The 20,316-nt window shown below is 51.6% G+C and overlaps 1 protein-coding gene across 4 annotated transcripts in view; it reads right to left on the reverse strand.

The window, feature by feature from the left end:
* Window positions 1-20,316, reverse strand: part of DNMBP (dynamin binding protein) — a 75,798-nt gene that overhangs the window by 31,934 nt on the left and 23,548 nt on the right. For 2 of the 4 annotated variants that reach the window (XM_054033830.1, XM_054033829.1), the window contains exons 2-4: window positions 16,722-16,876; window positions 13,017-13,139; window positions 10,583-12,550 (exon numbers count right to left, since the gene is read on the reverse strand). In XM_054033830.1, the coding sequence (XP_053889805.1) occupies window positions 10,583-12,550; window positions 13,017-13,139; window positions 16,722-16,866 (2,236 nt within the window). In that variant the 5' untranslated portion in view covers window positions 16,867-16,876. Of the gene's footprint in view, window positions 1-1,474; window positions 3,067-3,518; window positions 3,538-10,582; window positions 12,551-13,016; window positions 13,140-16,721; window positions 16,877-20,316 lie in introns of those variants that run through there. The other 2 variants (XM_054033832.1, XM_054033831.1) reach the window with 2 other exon arrangements.

Genomic DNA, 20,316 nt, shown 5'->3' on the forward strand with positions numbered 1-20,316 from the left:
AAGTGACATCATCATAGGACCTAATCACATCAGCCATACCATCAGGGGCTCGTTCACCTGCACATCTACCAATGTGATCTATGCCATCATGTGCCAGCAATGCCCCTCTGCCATGTACATTGGCCAAACCGGACAGTCTCTACGCAAAAGAATTAATGGACACAAATCTGACATCAGGAATCAAAATACTCAAAAACCAGTGGGAGAACACTTTAACCTGTCTGGTCATTCAGTGACAGACCTGCGGGTGGCTATATTACAACAGAAAAACTTCAAAAACAGACTCCAAAGAGAGACTGCAGAGCTAGAATTGATATGCAAACTAGACACAATCAACTCCGGTTTGAATAAGGACTGGGAATGGCTGAGCCATTACAAACGTTGACTATCTCCCCTTGTAAGTACTCTCACACTTCTTATCACACTGTCTGTACTCGGCTAGCTTGATTATCACTTCAAAAGTTTTTTTTTTTTTTTTTTTTTCTTTCTCTTAATTAATTGGCCTCTCAGAGTTAGTAAGACAACTCCCACCTGTTTATGCTCTCTGTATGTGTGTATATATATCTCCTCATTATATGTTCCATTCTATATGCATCCGAAGAAGTGGGCTGTAGTCCACGAAAGCTTATGCTCTAATAAATTTGTTAGTCTCTAAGGTGCCACAAGTACTCCTGTTCTTCTTTTTGCGGATACAGACTAACACGGCTGTTACTCTGAAACTTTTCTTCTCTTCCTATCTCAAACTGCTGCATAGCATGATTGCTGTGAGCTGCTATTAAATAGGTGTCAGGTTCCACCCAGGGAGGGCTGCATGGCAGAGTTGGGGGGGTGGTTCCTAGATACAGTTACTGAAGCACCCTGGAAACTAGTAGGGTGAAGCACTATAGAAATGAAAGATTATCAGATTAAATACCCAGTGAGTCACAAAAACAACAAAGAGTCTGGTGGCACCTTAAAGACTAACAGATTTATTTGGGCATAAGCTTTCGTGAGTAAAAACCTCACTTCTTCGGATGCATTGAGTCACAAGTCACCACCAGCTGAACCCAGCCAGGAGTCAGTCAAAGGCTAATAGGGATGGACAAAGCAGGGTCATAGCTTGCTACCTACCAAAAAAATGAAAAGCAGAAATGTGGTCTAGCAGTCTGTGCAGGGGGCTGCGAGCCAGGCCTCCTGAGTTCTAATCCTAGTTCTGAATCTCACCCAGAACTCTGGGCAAAGTCCCTTCCTCTCTCTGCCTCCGGCAATGATTCTGACATGCAGTGATGGTTATTTAACATTTGTAATGAGCTAACTTTGAAAATGTCATTCACTCATAGGCTGTTCTCACTGTACTATCTGCTGTGCAATGTATTACTACAGCTCATGGCAGGGGGCTGGTCTCGCTGGTAGCTCTGGTGTTGGCATGAGAAGTGCAAAAATCCCTTACACACACTGTGTCCCAAGCTAATTCCCAACCAATTTTGTTTTGTACCTTGCTTTTCCTTCCTGGTCTGAACAAACTCGCAGTGCCTCAGGGCACTAGGGGCTGTCCGCCTGTAACAGCTATTCCGCTGCCAGGAGTCCGCACCACTTGGTCTCTCGTCCTCATGCTCCCAGGTCCGGCTCCAGTCTGAATGCCCCATATGTTTCCTTGAGTATCCATCTCCCAAACTCTCCACATCCAGCTGCCTGTGCTTTGTGGCCACTTTCGCTGGCTCCCCAAAGCCACTGTATTCCGCATCCCAAGTCCTGGGCTCTCTGCTCCAGATGTCTGGTCCCAGATTAGACACCTCACAATTTTCACTGATTCCAGCCAGATTCCTACAATCCGTAACACAGCTCTTGGGTTTCCTACAGGGCTCAAAGTCCTGGTTTAAATTCCTGAGGCCCATATTCGGGCCTTCCCACTTCCTGTAGCCCCCAGAGTCTACATCCCTGATATACTGTCTTTCTGTCTTCCTAGAATCTCTGTCCCCATCTGCTCTCCTGTGGTCCGTATACTGAACACCTCCCTTTCTATAACCCCCATAGTCTTCATCCTCTTTATAGTGACTATCTGTCTTCCTATACTCCTCCTCTGCTCTCCTACGGTCGATATACTTAGTATCATCTTTCCTGTAATCCTCATAGTCCCCATCTGCTCTCCTGTGATCCATATACCGAATAACTCCCTTCTTATGATCTCCATAGTTTACATCCTCTCTATACTGTCTTTCTGCCTTCCTAGAATCTCTGTCTCCATCTGCTCTCCTGTGGTCCATATACGGAATATCTCCCTTTCTATTACTCCCATAGTATTCATACTCTTTATATCGGCCGTCTGTCTTCCTATAAGCCTCATCTGCTCTCCTACGGTCCATATACTTAGTATCATCTTTCCTGTAATCCTCATAGTCTCCATCTGCTCTCCTGTGGTCCATATACGGAATATCTCCCTTTCTATTACTCCCATAGTATTCATCCTCTTTATATCGGCTGTCTGTCTTCCTATAAGCCTCATCTGCTCTCCTACGGTCCATATACTTAGTATCATCTTTCCTGTAATCCTCATAGTCCCCATCTGCTCTCCTGTGATCCATATACCGAATAACTCCCTTTTTATAATCCCCATAGTCTTCATCATCCCTATACTGGTTTATTACCTTTCTGGAATCCCCACAGTCACACTCCACTCTCCTAAAGTCCATATACTGACTTTCTCCCTTCCTATAATCCCTGTAATCCTCGTCTACCCTCCCATGCTCCATATACTGGCTTTCTCCCTTCCTATAAGGCTCACACTCTCTGTCCAGTGACCGGGAGTCCACATACTGCCGTTCTCCTCTGTATTTGTCATTCCAGCCATGGTCTCTGTAGAGCTTGTCCAGGTCAGTGATGTCCCGTCTCTTCAGAGTGCTGCAGTCCTCATATTCCCAGCTGAGGAGCCGGGGCTCCTGCTTTGGAACTTTGGCTCCATTTCTTGCCTGGGGGTAAGTGCACATGTTTCTCTTGGCGTGGAGAGTGCCCGGCCCTGGTCAGCTCCAAGAGCCCAGGCCTGGCCTGCAGCCACCTCTCTCCAGCGCTCCAGGACTCTTCCTGAGTAACTCTGGACGCTCCCTTCTGAAACTCTCTGCCTGAAATTCACTTGTAAGACTTTAACCTTCGTACCCAATCAGCAGCCAGCTTCAGCCTCTCCCACCTGCTGCCCGAGGTAATTAGTAACCAGCCTTCTGTGAGCTGGGGCTGCGGATTGGATGGGCTTGCCCTGCCCAAACCGGCTTCTCTGCTTTGTTATGTTGAAGGCGGCAGCCAGCGACTTCTCCGAAGGGCCCTGCAGGCTGCTCAGAGGCAGGGAAGAGCTGGCACTGGGGCATGAGGTAGCCACACACTGAGAACAGCACACACCAACGTCCCGCCCCCGGGCAGAAAAAGAGAAACAAGCAGGGCCACAGGAAATCACAGACCAGTTAGCTCCTGTGGAGTCCTCTCCCACATATTCCCAGGGCTCTCCCTAGCTCTCCCTGGCCAAACTCCAGGGGGTTGCCTTGATTACTCACCCACAGAGCAGAGTCATCAGCTGCCAGGACAGAGATGAGGCGCAATCAGGCCACACAAAGCTCTTCCTGCAGGGCTGTCCTGGGGTTCTGCTGTAACATGAACTGGGCAGCGTCTAACATGTCTACACTAGAGACCGTGCAACAGCCCAGCTGTACCGCTGCAGCTGCACCAGTGTAAGGTCTCCCGTGCAGCTGCCCTATGCTGACGGGAGAGAGCTCTCCCATCAATGTAATTAAACCATCCCCAAAGAGTAGCGGTAGCTATGTTAGCAGGAGAGCGTCTCCCACCAAAATACTACGGTCCACACCGGCGCTTCTGTCAGTGTAGCTTATGGCACTCGAGAGGGTGTTTTTTCACACTGTTGAGTGCCATAAGCTATACTGACAAAAGTACTAGTTCAGACACAGCCCGTCAGTCACACAGACAGCGAGAGCTGCCCCATTCAAGGCACAGTCTCTGCCCTGCTCCAAATTAATGATTGACATATTCTCTCCTGCTCTGGCTTCCCAAAGGGAACGTTTTGAACATGGCTGGGCCCTTCTCCGGGATTTCTCCTGGCCTACCCTGGGAGGTGGCCAAAGCCTTGGGCGGCTTGGAGTAAGCTCTGTCCTGCTCACTCTAGTCTGCATCTAGCTCCAATTAATGCGGCGTCCCAGGGGGACATTCCTGCCATGGTGGGTGGTCCTACACCTACAGGCTGGTCTGTGAGGCAATGTGAGCCTCTCCAACTGAACAGAGGTAGCTACTGCTTGACATGTCATCCATCTTGGCATTGTTGCTCCTGAAGGACTACTGGCCTGCCAGGGGCCAACAGAGCTGTGCTAGGTGGGCCGTGTTCATTCCTTCTCAACAGGCCCCACTAAGGCTATGCCTACACTAGAGACCTGTACCGGCTGCACCGCTGTAAGGTCTCCGGTGTAGCTATGCTGATGGGAGAGAGATCTCCTGCTGGCGTAATTAAACCACCCCCAAGGAGCAGCGGTGGTGCTCTCCCACTGACATAGCACTGTCCGCACAGGCGCTTCTGTCGGTAAAACTTATGTCACTTGGGGAGTGGTTTTTTCACACCCCTGACCAACAAAAGTGCTGCTGTAGACATAGCCATAGGGTTACTGGCCTTGAGCAGCTGGGAGAGGCCTGGGTCCAGGCTGCAGGAACTTCCTTCTGTGCCTCCCACTGCAGGATAGACAGTTCTAACATGGCAGGTGCTGGTCATGCGGCCAGACAGGCTGCTTCAGATTCATCTGCAATCTTCAGTCCTGCATTGGAGCTGGCAGAGTGGGCTACAGAGCTATCTATCTTCCACCTGAGAGTGGTATCTGCTGCCCAGCACTATAGTATCTGAGTGCCTTCCACATCAAATTGACAGCAAAAGCAGTCCCCAGTGGACTCCATGGAGTCTCTGGCTCTTCTCCCTTTACAGGGTGAAAACTCCGCCTCAGAGAGGCTTTGGGTTGTTTTAAAATGTATTAATTTACCTTTATTTTTTAAAGTTGATTTGTGTCAAGGTTTTTGTTTGTTCAAGGATGGCAGGTTGTTTGGGATAAGAGGGGTGTCCACGTTAATGAAAGCTGCAGTGTGATATGCTTTCTCCAGCCCGTTCTACTTAGGGGTTGGGCTGCTCTTGTCAAGGTAGAGGGAGCTGCAGCCACCAGCCTGGAGATGATGAACTTGTCAGCTGCCAGGGCCTGGTCTTCACCAAGAAGAATGGACAGAGTCAGCCTGTCAGGTGGAGATGTTTTTAATGAATACTGAGACAGGGTCAGGCTGGATACTACATTAACTACTGGAGGGTGATGCCCCCAACTGAGGAGAGGTGGAGGTGGTTAACAGCTCCTCAGAGCAATTGCTTATTCTGACTGGTATAACTTAGGTCTTTCCTAGACTTAGTTTAGCCCAGCTGCTCCTCAGGCACACTACAATCTTCCTCTGGCCCTGCATTACCTGGGAGATATTGGGGTCTGCTCTGGACACAAGGATCCATACAGCAGTGTTCTACTGGCATACTGCTGACACCACCACCTTTGGGAGTAGTTTCCAGAAGCTCTGAGGGACACAACACAGCCAAAGAAGTATGGGGAATAAGCAGGAAGAACTGGAAGTGCTAATAAATAAATACAACTATGACATTGTTGGCATCACTGAAACTTGGTGGGATAATACACATGATTGGAATGTTGGTGTGGATGGGTACAGCTTGCTCAGGAAGGACAGACAGGGGAAAAAGGGAGGAGGTGTTGCCTTATATATTAAAAATGTACACACTTGGACTGAGGTAGAGATGGACATAGGAGACGGAAGTGTTGAGAGTCTCTGGGTTAGGCTTAAAGGGGCAAAAAACAAGGGAGATGTCATGCTAGGCGTCTACTACAGGCCACCTAACCAGGTGGAAGAGGTGGATGAGGCTTTTTTCAAGCAACTAACAAAATCATCCAAAGCCCAAGATTTGGTGGTGATGGGGGACTTCAACTATCCGGATATATGTTGGGAAAATAACACAGCGGGGAACAGACTATCCAACAAATTCTTGGACTGCATTGGAGACAACTTTTTATTTCAGAAGGTTGAAAAAGCTACTAGGGGGGAAGCTGTTCTAGACTTGATTTTAACAAATAGGGAGGAACTCATTGAGAATGTGAAAGTAGAAGGCAGCCTGGGTGAAAGTGATCATGAAATCATAGACTTTGCAATTCTAAGGAAGGGTAGAAGGGAGAACAGCAAAATAGAGACAATGGATTTCAGGAAGGCAGATTTTGGGAAGCTCAGAGAGCTGATAGGTAAGGTCCCATGGGAATCAAGACTGAGGGGAAAAACAACTGAGGAGAGTTGGCAGTTTTTCAAAGGGACACTATTAAGGGCCCAAAAGCAAGCTATTCCGCTGGTTAGGAAAGATAGAAAATGTGGCAAAAGACCACCTTGGCTTAACCACGAGATCTTGCACGATCTAAAAAATAAAAAGGAGTCATATAAAAAATGGAAACTAGGACAGATTACAAAGGATGAATATAGGCAAACAACACAGGAATGCAGGGGCAAGATTAGAAAGGCAAAGGCACAAAATGAGCTCAAAGTAGCTACGGGAATAAAAGGAAACAAGACGACTTTTTATCAATACATTAGAAGCAAGAGGAAGACCAAAGACAGGGTAGGCCCACTGCTTAGTGAAGAGGGAGAAACAGTAACAGGAAACTTGGAAATGGCAGAGATGCTTAATGACTTCTTTGTTTCGGTCTTCACCGAGAAGTCTGAAGGAATGCCTAACATAGTGAATGCTAATGGGAAGGGGGTAGGTTTAGCGGATAAAATAAAAAAAGAACAAGTTAAACATCACTTAGAAAAGTTAGATGCCTGCAAGTCACCCGGGCCTGATGAAATGCATCCTAGAATACTCAAGGAGCTAATAGAGGAGGTATCTGAGCCTCTAGCTATTATCTTTGGAAAGTCATGGGAGACGGGAGAGATTCCAGAAGACTGGAAAAGGGCAAATATAGTGCCCATCTATAAAAAGGGAAATAAAAACAACCCAGGTAACTACAGACCAGTTAGTTTAACTTCTGTGCCAGGGAAGATAATGGAGCAAGTAATTAAGGAAATCGTCTGCCAACACTTGGAAGGTGGTAAGGTGATAGGGAATAGCCAGCATGGATTTGTGAAGAACAAATCCTGTCAAACCAATCTGATAGCTTTCTTTGATAGGATAACGAGCCTTGTGGATAAGGGTGAAGCGGTGGATGTGGTATACCTAGACTTTAGTAAGGCATTTGATACGGTCTCGCATGATATTCTTATCGATAAACTAGGCAAATACAAATTAGATGGGGCTACTATAAGGTGGGTGCATAACTGGCTGGATAATCGTACTCAGAGAGTTGTTATTAATGGTTCCCAATCCTGCTGGAAAGGCGTAACGAGTGGGGTACCGCAGGGGTCTGTTTTGGGACCGGCTCTGTTCAATATCTTCATCAACGACTTAGATATTGGCATAGAAAGTACGCTTATTAAGTTTGCGGATGATACCAAACTGGGAGGGATTGCAACTACTTTGGAGGACAGGGTCATAATTCAAAATGATCTGGACAAATTGGAGAAATGGTCTGAGTTAAACAGGATGAAGTTTAACAAAGACAAATGCAAAGTGCTCCACTTAGGAAGGAAAAATCAATTTCACACATACAGAATGGGAAAAGACTGTCTAGGAAGGAGTACGGCAGAAAGGGATCTAGGGGTTATAGTGGACCACAAACTAAATATGAGTCAACAGTGTGATGCTGTTGCAAAAAAAGCAAACATGATTCTGGGATGCATTAACAGGTGTGTTGTGAGCAAGACACGAGAAGTCATTCTTCCGCTCTACTCTGCTCTGGTTAGACCTCAGCTGGAGTATTGTGTCCAGTTCTGGGCGCCGCATTTTAAAAAAGATGTGGAGAAACTGGAAAGGGTCCAAAGAAGAGCAACAAGAATGATTAAAGGTCTTGAGAACATGACCTATGAAGGAAGGCTGAAAGAATTGGGTTTGTTTAGTTTGGAAAAGAGAAGACTGAGAGGGGACATGATAGCAGTTTTCAGGTATATAAAAGGGTGTCATAAGGAGGAGGGAGAGAACTTGTTCACCTTAGCCTCTAAGGATAGAACCAGAAACAATGGGTTTAAACTGCAGCAAGGGAGGTCTAGATTGGACATTAGGAAAAAGTTCCTAACTGTCAGGGTGGTTAAACACTGGAACAAATTGCCTAGGGAGGTTGTGGAATCTCCGTCTCTGGAGATATTTAAGAGTAGGTTAGATAAATGTCTATTAGGGATGGTCTAGGCAGTATTTGGTCCTGCCATGCGGGCAGGGGACTGGACTCGATGACCTCTCGAGGTCCCTTCCAGTCCTAGAATCTATGAATCTATGAAATACCCAGAGACAGTTGCCCATCAGAACCATGTGGGACCAGTTGGGAAGGAATGAACAAGGCCCACACAGCGCAGTTCTGTTGCCCCAGCAGGACAGGTAGGCCGGTCAGCTGTACTTCAGGAGCAATACTGCCAAGGCAGACAATAGGTCGAGTAGTAGCTGCTTCGGCATCTCATCTGTGTCCACTGTCAGGTCATCGGTCCTCAGTGTGGCCAGCATGGCTCTGGTTCCATGGCCTGGCCTAGACCCACCTGGGAGGGATCTAGGGCCTCAGGAGAGGCAGGTGCTGCTGGAATCGGTTCCCTGCCACCCCCTTGACAGTTGTGCCAGGATGGGGTGGTCAGTGCTGGGGCAGGTGTTTGTAAGGACTTCAGCAAGAAGGGCTAGGATCCAAGGACCACAGGCCAGGGCATCTGCCAGAGGATTTTGGTAATTTCTCTCATCAGAAGGCCCAGGTGTTCCCTTGCTGACCTTGAGCACCTGGGAGAGGCTTGGGTCCAGGCTGCAGGGACTCCCTTCTGTGCTCCCCTCTGCAGGACAGACCTAGTTCTGACACGGCAGGTGCTGGTCATGGGGCCAACACTGTTCTTCTGGAGAAGGATCTTCCAGTCTCAGTCACTGCCATGGCACAGTGACTGAGATCCATCAGCCAGATCCATCCCCTGTCCAGGGCAGTGGGGCTCCCACCTTGTCCTTGGGGAAACAGTGCCCTAGCCAGATGCATCCCCCATCAGGGAATATTCCCTCAGGTTCAGCATCACACCAAATCATCTCTCCCTCCCCGGTGCTTTGCAGGCTGTTATCCTCTCTCCCCCAACCCACAGTTACATGGATTTATTCGCTTTTAATCAAGGCCCCTAACTTCTGCAAGTAGAACCCTGCATTCTGCCGCTCTGCAACAGGAGGTTTGTGGCAGCTTCGTTTAAAAGACGGAATGGAGATCTGTAATTAATTCGGTAAAGAATGCAGACCCCCAGCAGCAGCTCTAGTGCTATTTGTTCTGATGGTGGATCCAAACGAGCATATGCTGTGCCCATGGTTTCAGTGGCCACTAGTGTTTGTGTACTGCTAAGAGAGCTGAATTGCAGAAGCACTAAAGGGGGTGAAGTGGCACCTGGAAGGGGAGAGAGGTGCTTTAGGAGTGTAAGAGAAGCACACAGATCAGATGTTTCTGTTAAAATGGTCAGTAGTGAAACAGTTAACAATATGGATATTTAACTCACCGTCTTTACGTTTCAGAGATAACTCTCCACTGAGAGAAATGGGGCAGGTCTCCCCTCTTAGAGCAACTGTTACAGGTTCTTTGCAGACTCAGGCAGATATCACTGCACCAGTTACTCCCAAGTCACATGGTTAAGCTTTTCTTGACCATCATAAGCATGGGAGAGTTATTTTTTCTAATGGAAGCTGAAATTCTGGGCTCCACAGAATGGCAGGTGCATGGGACCCTGCTTTAGTCTTTCCCACTAACTCAGCTCAGATTCACTGCTCTTCTCTACATACTCTGATTTGCCTGGCACAGAGAGGTCCAGAGCGGAACACAACTTCCCATGGCTCTGGAGCTCCATTTCAGGCAGGAGCCCTTCAGCGAGCATAGTATCAGAGCTGGCCAAAAGCTGCCATCTGTCTCTCCACAGGCACTGTCAGATCTGCTGTTTCCAGGGAGTTGCCTTCCTCTAAGGCAGCTCTGGGCCTGCTGCTTCCCCCACAAACAAGGGGAGAGAGGGTGGGATGCAGGGACCATATTATTTCTGAGAGAGAGGGCAGGGCAGGGAAGCACCAGCAACAGGCCTGACTGGTGATGGGGACAGGCAATGGAGGGAGAGAAGGACAGGAAGGAAACAGGGATGAGGAGTGTGAAGGGGGAGCAGTACAAGGGGAGGAGTGGGGTAGGTGAGCCTGAGGGACATACGGAAGGATGACCAAAGGGGGTGTCAAAAGAGGGGGAGGAGATGAGGGAACAGGGAGGGGGCATTGGGGGAACTTCATTAATGAAAATTAGTACAAGAACAACTCTGACAAAAATAGACAAACTTCAGAACTCAGAAGGAAAGAGGAGGAGCCAGTTGCCACAGCGGCCTGGTCAATGGTGGGGCCAGAACCCCAGACACAGAGAAAGGGCCAGGACCTCCCACACCCAGATTTCCAGTGCTGCTGCAGTCTCACCTCTCAGCTCCTGCAACTCTGCATTGAGGCTTTTGATGTTGGAGTCACAGAAATCCAGGTTCTCCAGGGTCTCTGATCTCACCAGCTCATCCTGCTGCTCCTCTAGCATCGAGTTCAGCTCAGCTCGAGTCTTGCCATAAGCCTCCAGGTCTTGTTCTACCTCCCGGATCCTTGTCAGCAGAAAGGGGCACTGACGTGCAGCTGCCCCATCTGAATCCCCCTGGCCCTCCTCTGCCTGTGGCTCCTGCCTGGGCTGGCTCCTGGGCTGAAGCTGTGGAGAGGCCGTGTTCCTTCTCTGACTGCTTGAAGGAGGGAGAGGGGCGGGCCGGGAGGGCCGCACTGAGAAGGAGGGAGAAACAGCTGGGGCTGGGGCGTTGGGGCGAGGAGGTGGAGGCCTTAGGCCTTTCCTCCTCTCCGGCAGCCTCCAGTGGGGGGCACACTCTGGGGAGCCACGCACAATGTCCTTCTCTGAATTGTAGTCCAGAATGGAGAAGTGTCGGGAGACCTTCTTGTCCGACTCAGCTCCAGAGCTAGTCAGGCTCTTCTCAAATTGCGCCAGCTGCTCTGTCAGCTTGGAGTCGAGGTCAGTGCAGCTGTCTCCATACAGCATGGGCGAAGGCCGGTCTGCTAGGGCACCAGGCCAGGTATCCAGGCCCTCGTGGGCACCACTGAAGCTGGAAGAGCGGGATTTAGATTTCTGCCTTTGATCTTCCACCCAGCTGGCCAGGTCCTGGAAAAGGGTGCTCTGCCGACCTTCTCCGGGCTCTGCCGCAGCCCAGCTGCTGGAAGAAGGGAAGACTTGTCTCTTGCTACTGCGCAGGGGAGAGCATGGTGCCCATGGGGGAACACTGGGACTTTCTCCATCCCTCTCAGGTGAGGCAGAGATGTCCAAGGGCCTTTGCAAGGCCCAAGGGCTCTGGCTGGGCTCCAATTCAACCGCCTGGCAACGGAGTTTGCTCTTGGGCTGGGGAGGGAGCTGAGGGGCGGGGAAAATGCCATTGATAGCCTTTGCAGAGTCAATGGGAAGGGAGCCCACTGTGTTCTTGGGAAGGGGCCCCTGGAGCTCTGTGCTGGGAGGGTGCCCTTCCAAGGATGCAGGCTTGCACTGTCCAATCCCAACATCAGAAGGACCTTCTGACCTCATTGCTGTTTGGGACGAAGTTGTATTGGACTTCCCTTCAACATGGTGTGAGCCCCTGGCACTCAGGTCTTCCCCTTCCTCCCCTTGCAGGGGAAGGGCCCCAGCGCAGGCACTCGCTGGGTCCTGATGGATGGCCATTCCACAGCTGCCTTCTTCCTGCGACTTCCCAGTGCCCCTCTTTTCCCTGCAGGGAGCAGAGCCCTCCAGCCTGACAAACCGATGAGGAAATATGCCACGTCTCCCCCTCAGCATGCCCTCCAACCAGCCATCTTCCAGTGCCCCCACAATCTGGATTCTGTCTCCCACATCAAAATCCAGCTCCTGGGGCTCCAGCGCTTGGAACTGATAGAGGGCAATGCCATACGTGCCCAGCGGCTCCTCACTCCCTTCCTGCCCGCCCTCCTCCTCGGGGGGCACATCTGCCAGGCCATTAACACTGTAACTCTCGGAAGGCCCCGGCCCCTCTGGGCCACCTGTCACTCTCAAGGGACCCAGCAGCTCCACGAAGCCCTCTGGGAAAATCCCGCTTCGACCTCCCAGCTCCCCTGTGAACCAGCCAGGCTCAGGGATATCGAGAATGGTGATAACATCCCCTTCCCTAAAGTCCAGCTCCTCCTCCAGCTGGGCAGAGAGGCTCATCACGGCTCGGGCTTGGCCCAGTGAGTCAGCAGGCACGTCCAGGACAGTGCTCTGAGAGAGCCGGCGGCCCCAGGGCGAGAGGCAAAGCTCCCGCACGCATGACGATGGGAAGAAGCCCCTGGAGCCCCGGCAGCTTCTACCCTGGAGCCAACTGGGGGCTAGGGAGCCACTCAGGATCACCAGGTCTCCTGGGGGAGAATGAGAAACACAGGGTCAGGGACTCACCTCCATGGCAATTTCTGAGTCTTTCCCCATTCCCCTTCCAGGCCTGGTCACCTCCTTCGCCAGCCCAACCACGCAGAGTGCAGTGATGGGGCACCTGAGCACACCTACATGGTAGTGGCCCAGCCCCACAGATGACACCAGGGCTGTGGGGCCACCTGTAGACCACCCCAGTGCAGCGTATGTGTATGAGAGATGGGGGCAGGACATGCAGAACTCAGGACGCAGGGTACGAAGCGGGTCCGAGTCCCACAGGTGTAGAAGGGAGGAGCACAAGGCAGCCTGTGGACCTAGAATCCACAGCTCTGTTAGGAAACCCCTCCTCAGCGCTGAGCTCTAGGTTCCCTCTATTTCCCCAGGCACATGAGTGACAGAAAGGGACAGGACGGGGGAAGGGGAGGGCAGGAGCCAACTGGAGGGAACAGAGGTTACCTCTCTGCAGCGACAGGCTCCCTGGCTCCTGGGACGTGAAGTCATTGGTGCAGACAAACAGTTTCTCTCCCTGCTTCAAACTGGGAATATCCACTGCCTCCACAAAACTGCTCGGAAACTGCCCTAGAACGAGAAGCAGTTGTCAGCACATGGTCACCCCTTCCCCAGGGGCCCAGACTGTCTCCCCCATTCCCAACTCCTCCAAGATCCACCCCACCCCCCATCACCACCCAGCCTCCCCCGGGGTCTACCTTGACTCCAGCCCCACCATCACTCGGACTCGTCCCGCCCCTCTCCAGGATCCCCTCTGGTTGGCCTCATGGCCCACAGAAATGACCATGGGTTTGGAAGTGAGGAGCTCTTGAGGATTTCTGAACATGTTGTTCTTTATTATTTTTTTAAGAAAAATATAGTACCCTCCCTCCTGCATGCCCAACAGACCAACCAACACCCCAGGGCAAGGAGCAGCCCACTTGAATTACTGTGACCTCACTGTCACCAACACCCAGACAGGGAAAGCAAAAATATAATCTTTAGCCTCCGTCTTCTGTCTTATGACAGGGAAGCCCCATGTCAGGATCAGGATGTACTGGTTATAAAAAGAGGCCCCAATCCTGCAATCGGACCTGCCCCCTGGGGTGCTGCAAGACTTGGGTTGTAAGCTACAAAGTGCTATGGTCATGAGAAACATGCCACAGACAGTGAAATCTGGTCTTTTGTGTGCTTTCACCCTATACTATACAGATTTCATGGGGGAGGCCAGCGTTTCTCAAACTGGGGGTCTTGACCCAAAAGTGAGTTGCAGGGGGTCGCAATGTTATTTTAGGGGATCACGGTATTGCCACCTTTACTTCTGTGCTGCCTTCAGAGCTGGGCAGCCGAAGAGTGGTGGCTGTTGGCCAGGCACCCAGCTCTGAAGGCAGCGCCCCGCCAGCAGCAGCACGGAAGCATGGCAATACCAGACCATGCCACCCTCACTTTTGCACTGCTGCCTTCAGAGCTGGGCAGCCAGAAAGCGGTGGCTGCTGACTGAGGCCCAGCTCTGAAGGCAGCAAAGCAGAATACTTACCATGCTACTCTTACTTCTGCGCTGCTGCTGGCCGCGGCTCTGCCTTCGGAGCAGCTGCCGCTCTCCAGCTGTCCAGCTCTGAAGGCAGCACAGAAGTAAGGGTGGCAATACCCCAACCCACCCTACAATAACCTTGCGACCCCCTCACAACTCCTTTTTGGGTCAGAACCCCTACAATTACAACACCCTGACATTTCAGATTCAAACAGCTGAAATCATGACATTTACAATTTTAAAAATCCTATGACCATGAAATTGACCAAAATGGACCGTGAATTTGGTAGGGCCCTAATTCCATGGGACAGGTTAGCAACATCTCCAGTGTTTAGTCAGGTGCTCAGATACTGGTGAGATATGGCTCAGATACCGACAGGCTGATTACCATGATGAGGGAAACTGCCCTGTGCAGATGCTCTGGTAGCCAGTAAAGTTGGGTTTACATATTTTTTTCTGGAAAAATCACAGGGATAATGAGCTGGATGCTCTCTTGACATCCTGACATGGTTCTTCCCAATTCAGTGTCATTCAGTGTGTCACTATCCTTAATCTGCAGCACCAGTGGCCTAATACGCACCGGAATTCCAACCAGGCTCTGCTGCTGACTTCCTGTGTGATCTAGACCAAGTCTCTCTGCCTGGGTTTCCCTCCCTATGAATGGAAATAAGAATCCTGCTGAATCTCACACCAAGTTGTGAGGCTTCATTAATTAATTTCCATGTCATGTTAAGTATTATTATGGGTAAGTTGCAGCCTCTCCATTCTAAAGGTCTATTTTAGGCCCCCTATAACTTTTGGTTTGGAAAATTAGTTTGAAAATAGTCAGATTTGCTCAGAGAGAAAGCAGGAAATTCAAATGGTTTTTCAGTTACAAGTCATTAAGAATTAGCCTGATTGACTTTTGTCTGTTTTTTCATCTTTGAGCTAGCAGGACACACCTGGTTACTGCCCCTTCACACTCTCCACAGCCCTATCTCCTTAAGAATGTGGGTCCAGGGGGAAAGTACTGTGATTAAGCAGCTGTTGGTGATTTTCCTTGTAGATAGTTTGGGGCCAATGATGTCAGTAGAAGCAGGAGCAGGCTGACTGTGTGTGCATACATATGTGCACACATATTGCCCTCTGTTGGCCACCTGAGGCACAGCGAGAAGATAAGAGTTCTGCAGAAGTCTGCGTGTTTGGAGCTGTAGGACCAGGACTCTGGGTCTTTGCTCTGTTACAAAAGAGGGGAAGTAGCCTCTCCAAAGTTAAGGCTGCAATCACAGTCCTATTCTAAGGTTGATTTGATTCCACTTTGTAACTAGACGAGAACAATCGTCACGTTTTGAGGTGATCTGGTTCCCATCTGACTGAGAGCTCGAATGTTCTCTCAATATTATTATTACACCGAGAAAGAGCTGTTGAGATTACAAGACTTTAAAATGGCCCTTTATGGGAATTTTGGAGCTTCCAATCTTTCTTTATGTCCTTTCAGGAGCCCAATGAAATCATATTCCATCCTGAGCTGGATAGGTCTAGATACCGGCCCGTGGGAGAAGGAGTTTTCAGAAGCAGAAGTAGGCGGATGTTGAAGAGACTGTCATGGAGAGGCAGAAGAGCCCAGCAGGCAGGGCATGGGACCAGAGCTCCGGAGACTCGGGGTCTGTTTCTAGTTCCGCCACTGACCCGCAGGTCACATCCCCTCTCTGTGCCTTTGTTTCCCTCCCACCCTTTCATGGCCTTGTCCAGTAGCCTGTGAGCTCGTCAGAGGACTGTCTCTCTCACTACAAGTTGTACAGCACCTGGCACAATTGGGCTCCCACCTACTGAGGATTTGTCTGCACTCAGTGCTACTGAAAAAAACAAAACAAAAAAAAAAACAGGAACAAGGACTGTCTGAAGATTCGACATGAAGCTGACAGGAAAAAATTCTGAGCATCAGATACAGCCCAAGTGAGGGAAGACTCCAGGATCTGGTCAAACAGCTCTGGCCCCTGTATTTGCCATCAGACTGGCCCTTGGCCGAGGGGGAATGTACCCAGATGGGGTAACTGACCTGCCTGAGGTTACCTAGGACAGTGGTTCTCAACCTTTTTCCACTTGCAGACTCCTAAAAAATTTTGAATGGAGGTGTGGACCCCTTTGAAAACCTATTATCTGTATCTACAGTTGAATTCGGTTCGGTTTTCAGTCTGTCTTTCGTGGACCCCTGCAGACCAGCAGTCCTGAAACGTTTTTGTCCATGTCCTCCCTTACCTGTTCTGCGCCCTCCCCGGAACCACGGTCAGGAGCCAGGGCCAGGAGCGGGGCTATGGCTGTGGCCGGGAGCCAGGGGCCGTGGCTGGGAGCGGGCCCGGGGTCGGGAACTACGGCCAGAAGCGAGCCCATGGTTGGGGCCAGGAGCCAGGGACCACAGCCGGACCTGCAGCTGTGGCTGGTGGGGAGAGCAGGGCTGGGTGGTGCTTCCTCCCTGCTCCCCTTGGGGCTGGCCTGCGCCCTGCCGCGTCCCCCCAAAATGTTCCTCCATGCCCCCTAGGAGGTGTTCCCCATAGTTTGAGGACCATGGCCTTAGAAATAGTCTGCAGACCACAGGGTGAGAACCACTGACCCTAGGAAACCTCCATCTCTGTGGGTCCTGCTCAGTACCTTTCAGCTCTTACCTGTGACCCCCTCCTTCTTCCCAAGGAGCCAGAACTCGTCTACCACCCGCAGCACCTCTATGACGTCCCCCACAAACAGGGGCAGCTCTTCGGAGACGCTGGGGCAGAAATCAAAGACAGCTCGCACCACGGATCCAGCCTCCATTGCTCAGGATCTGCAGGACAGGACACAGACAGACTCAGTCCCTCAGGCTAGACACACGGCAATGACACAGAGTCGCCAGAGAGAGACAGAACAATGAGCGTGGTGTAAATGCTGAGACAGACCAAACCCTCTCCGAGGAAAACAGGGCAATGACCACACGGGGGCCCCGTGCCTGCACTCCCTCATCCCACAGGGACCAGAGCTCATTGCAGGGGGAGCTGAAGCCCATATCAAGGATGGCTCGCAGTGCTTTAGCTGCCCTGTCCCATCTCTCTCTGGACCCTGGTGCCAGAGTGTGCACTTATTCTGAACTCAGGGGAGATAATCGGGAAGAAGCAGAGAGAGATGCTGGAAATTAATTCCTGTCAGAAAGGAAATAAGAGGCGGGAGAGGAAGCTCCCTGCTTCCCTGACATACCAGACTGGGCACACCGCCTGCCAGGAGCTGCACGAGGGACCTGCAGGCAGATAAACAGCAGCAGCAACTTTACCTTGCCTCTGACAGTCATATAGAAGAGGTACAGGGCGCCGCAACACCCATCGACGTACTGCAGAGCCACGGGGGGCGCACCACCACCCACCTGTGCACTGCCAGAGCCATGGGGGGCACAGGGCATCACCAGTCCGCATGCTGCCAGAGCCACGGGGGGCACCGGGCACTGCAACACCTATTCACACACTGCCAGAGCCACGGGGGGCGCACCACCACCCACCTGTACACTGCCAAAGTCATGGGGGGAATGGGGCACCGGAGCACCCTCCCACACACTGCTAGAGCCACGGGGGGCACCGCAACACCCACCCGTGTACTGCCAGAGCCACAGGGCATCCCAAAACCCACCCACACACTGCCAGAACCACAGGGCAAACTTCAACACTCACCCGCACACTGCCAGAAGCACGGGGAGCACCACAACACTCACCCATGTACTGCCAGAGCCACGGGGGGCACGGGGCACCACCAAGCACCTATCAGAGTTACGGAGGGGGACAGAGGGCACTGCCACTCATTTCCCCAGTAAGAGCTCTGGGCCTGGATTGCTCTCCCCATTCCAGTTCACCCAATCACTCGCCCCGAGCCCTCCTTGTAGAAACACGCCTGGGAACACACCCAGCGAGGCGGGCACATGCACACACTGCACTAGTGCAATGGGCCGCACAACTCAGAAGTGCTGCTGGAAATGACTCTGCTAGCTGAGACCCCCTGTCTGATACAGCTCTATTTTGTATCCCACAGGTCTTCTCTCAAGGCATCTGTAACGCACCCAGCCCAAGCGATGAACCCGCAGCTTGAGCAGAGCTTTCCTCTCATCCAGTCGTGGAGCCCTCAGGAGAGGAACTGGAAGGGCTCCCCTGACTTTGGGACCAGAAAGGATCTCTCAGTGACTGTGCCTCAGAGAGCAGCGGGGCCGAGATCAGCCGCGGCTCCCCCCACCACCCCGGGTCTGCACCTCAGAGAACAGCTGGGCCCGGACCAGCCAGCAGCTCCCCACACCCCCACTCCAGGGCTGCACCTCAGAGAGCAGCTGGTCCCGGATCAGCCAGCAGCTCCCCCCAGCCCCACTCCAGGTCTGCACCTCAGAGAGCAGCTGGTCCCGGACCAGCCAGCAGCTCCCCCCACCCCCACGCCAGGGCTGCACCTCAGAGAGCAGTGGGCCCTGGACCAGCCAGAGGCTCCCCGCACCCCCACTCCAGGGCTGCACCTCAGAGAGCAGTGGGCCCCGGACCAGCCAGAGGCTCCCCCCACCCCCACTCCAGGGCTGCACCTCAGAGAGCAGTGGGCCCCGGATCAGCCAGCAGCTCCCCCCACCCCCACGCCAGGGCTGCACCTCAGAGAGCAGTGGGCCCCGGACCAGCCAGAGGCTCCCCACACTGCCCCGGGTCTGCAGCAGTGCCTGTGGGTGCGGAGGAGAACCCAGCCATGGCAACACTTTCTGCTGATGGGGCTGCTTTATTTATCGAGTGCAAATCACCTCACAGAAACAATGCAGAGTTTGTGTTCTGCCAGAACGCTGCCTTGGTATGTCTCTCCTCATCCCATACAGCCAGTGTACAGGACAAGACACGCACCACCCCACAAAGGGCCTCGGCAGCTCTCACAGCTGGCAGGGGCCGCACAGAACGGGGATGGGTTCACAGACACTCCGAGCCAGAATGTAGGAAACTGAGCACTGGAGAGTTCTCGGTCTCCTCCTTCAAGGAGGATTTTCAAAAGAGGAGCCTGTTTAGTGCGCAAAAAAGGCCACGTGTGCCGGGAGAGGGGAAGACGTCCAACACGTGGCCCTGAGGAGCACAAACCCTAATGTGGATCCAAACGAAAATCAAACTACGTGGGTGTGCTGCAGGGGAAGACCAAGAGCGAGAGTGGGCAGGAAATTAAACAGATGCTTCCAGTAACGTCTTACAGCAGCATCAACAACAAGAGAGAGTAACGCAAGCCTCTGTCTCGAGGGCAGTAAGAGCACGCAGGGAGACTACACGCTGAATCCTACAGTTTTCAGCATACACCATCATGTTTTTTCCCATGCTGCTCCTCGTACAGAGGACAGCCTCCCTGCCGACATCCACAAACCCACATCATGTCCTCCAAATTCCCCCTTAACATTCAGCTCTGCCACAGTGCCTGAACAGCACTCGACAATGAGCAAGTGTGCTGTGATGGCTCCTTATCACGCTAACCAGAATCAGTCACCTTTGATGGCTTGTCTGGCTGTTGTACCGACCTGCCGTCTCATCTTATCCTTCCCATATACACTCTTTGGGGCAGAGGCCATCTCTTCATTATATGTTTATACAGCGCACACAGCACAGTGGAACAGGGTCTAGTAGGCATGCCGCAATAAAAATAATACATAACACATAAAATGGAAGGCAATTTTGTACCAGCAAGAAATCAGGGGACCTGAGGGAATGCAGGGACATGTCCAGACATGAGTTCGGGGCTGCAGGGACAGACTGATGCAGAACGAACAACAGAGCTATGTCCTACTCATCTAAATCCTAATTGGGGGAGTGACGAGAGATATGATAACTATCTGTTAGCCTGTAAGCCCGAAGGAGGATGAAGAGTTATTTAGGGTAGTTCAAGATGGGATAACAGGAGCCCATTTAACTAGAAGAATGTGTAAATGTGTTCAACAGATGTGTCACATGGATGCAGCTAAAGGGTATTACTAAGGACATGATTCTGTCATGGAGGTAACGGATTCCGTGACATCTTCTGGGGCAGGGCTGGAGCAGCGGCCAGAGGGCTGAAGTGGTTGGGTCAGCCCCCCTGGGGCTGGAGCAGCAGCGGGGCTGGAGCAGCTGTGGGAGGTCATGAATTTGTATTTATTGCCTGTGACCTGTCCCTGACTTTTAGTAAAAATACCCGTGACTTACTTAGTTATTACCAACACTTAAAGCAGAGGGGGCCAAACTATAGCCCGTGGGCCAGATCTGGCCTGTCAGA

Source organism: Malaclemys terrapin, chromosome 7, assembly GCF_027887155.1.
Source record: "Malaclemys terrapin pileata isolate rMalTer1 chromosome 7, rMalTer1.hap1, whole genome shotgun sequence".
Lineage (NCBI taxonomy): Eukaryota > Metazoa > Chordata > Testudines > Emydidae > Malaclemys > Malaclemys terrapin.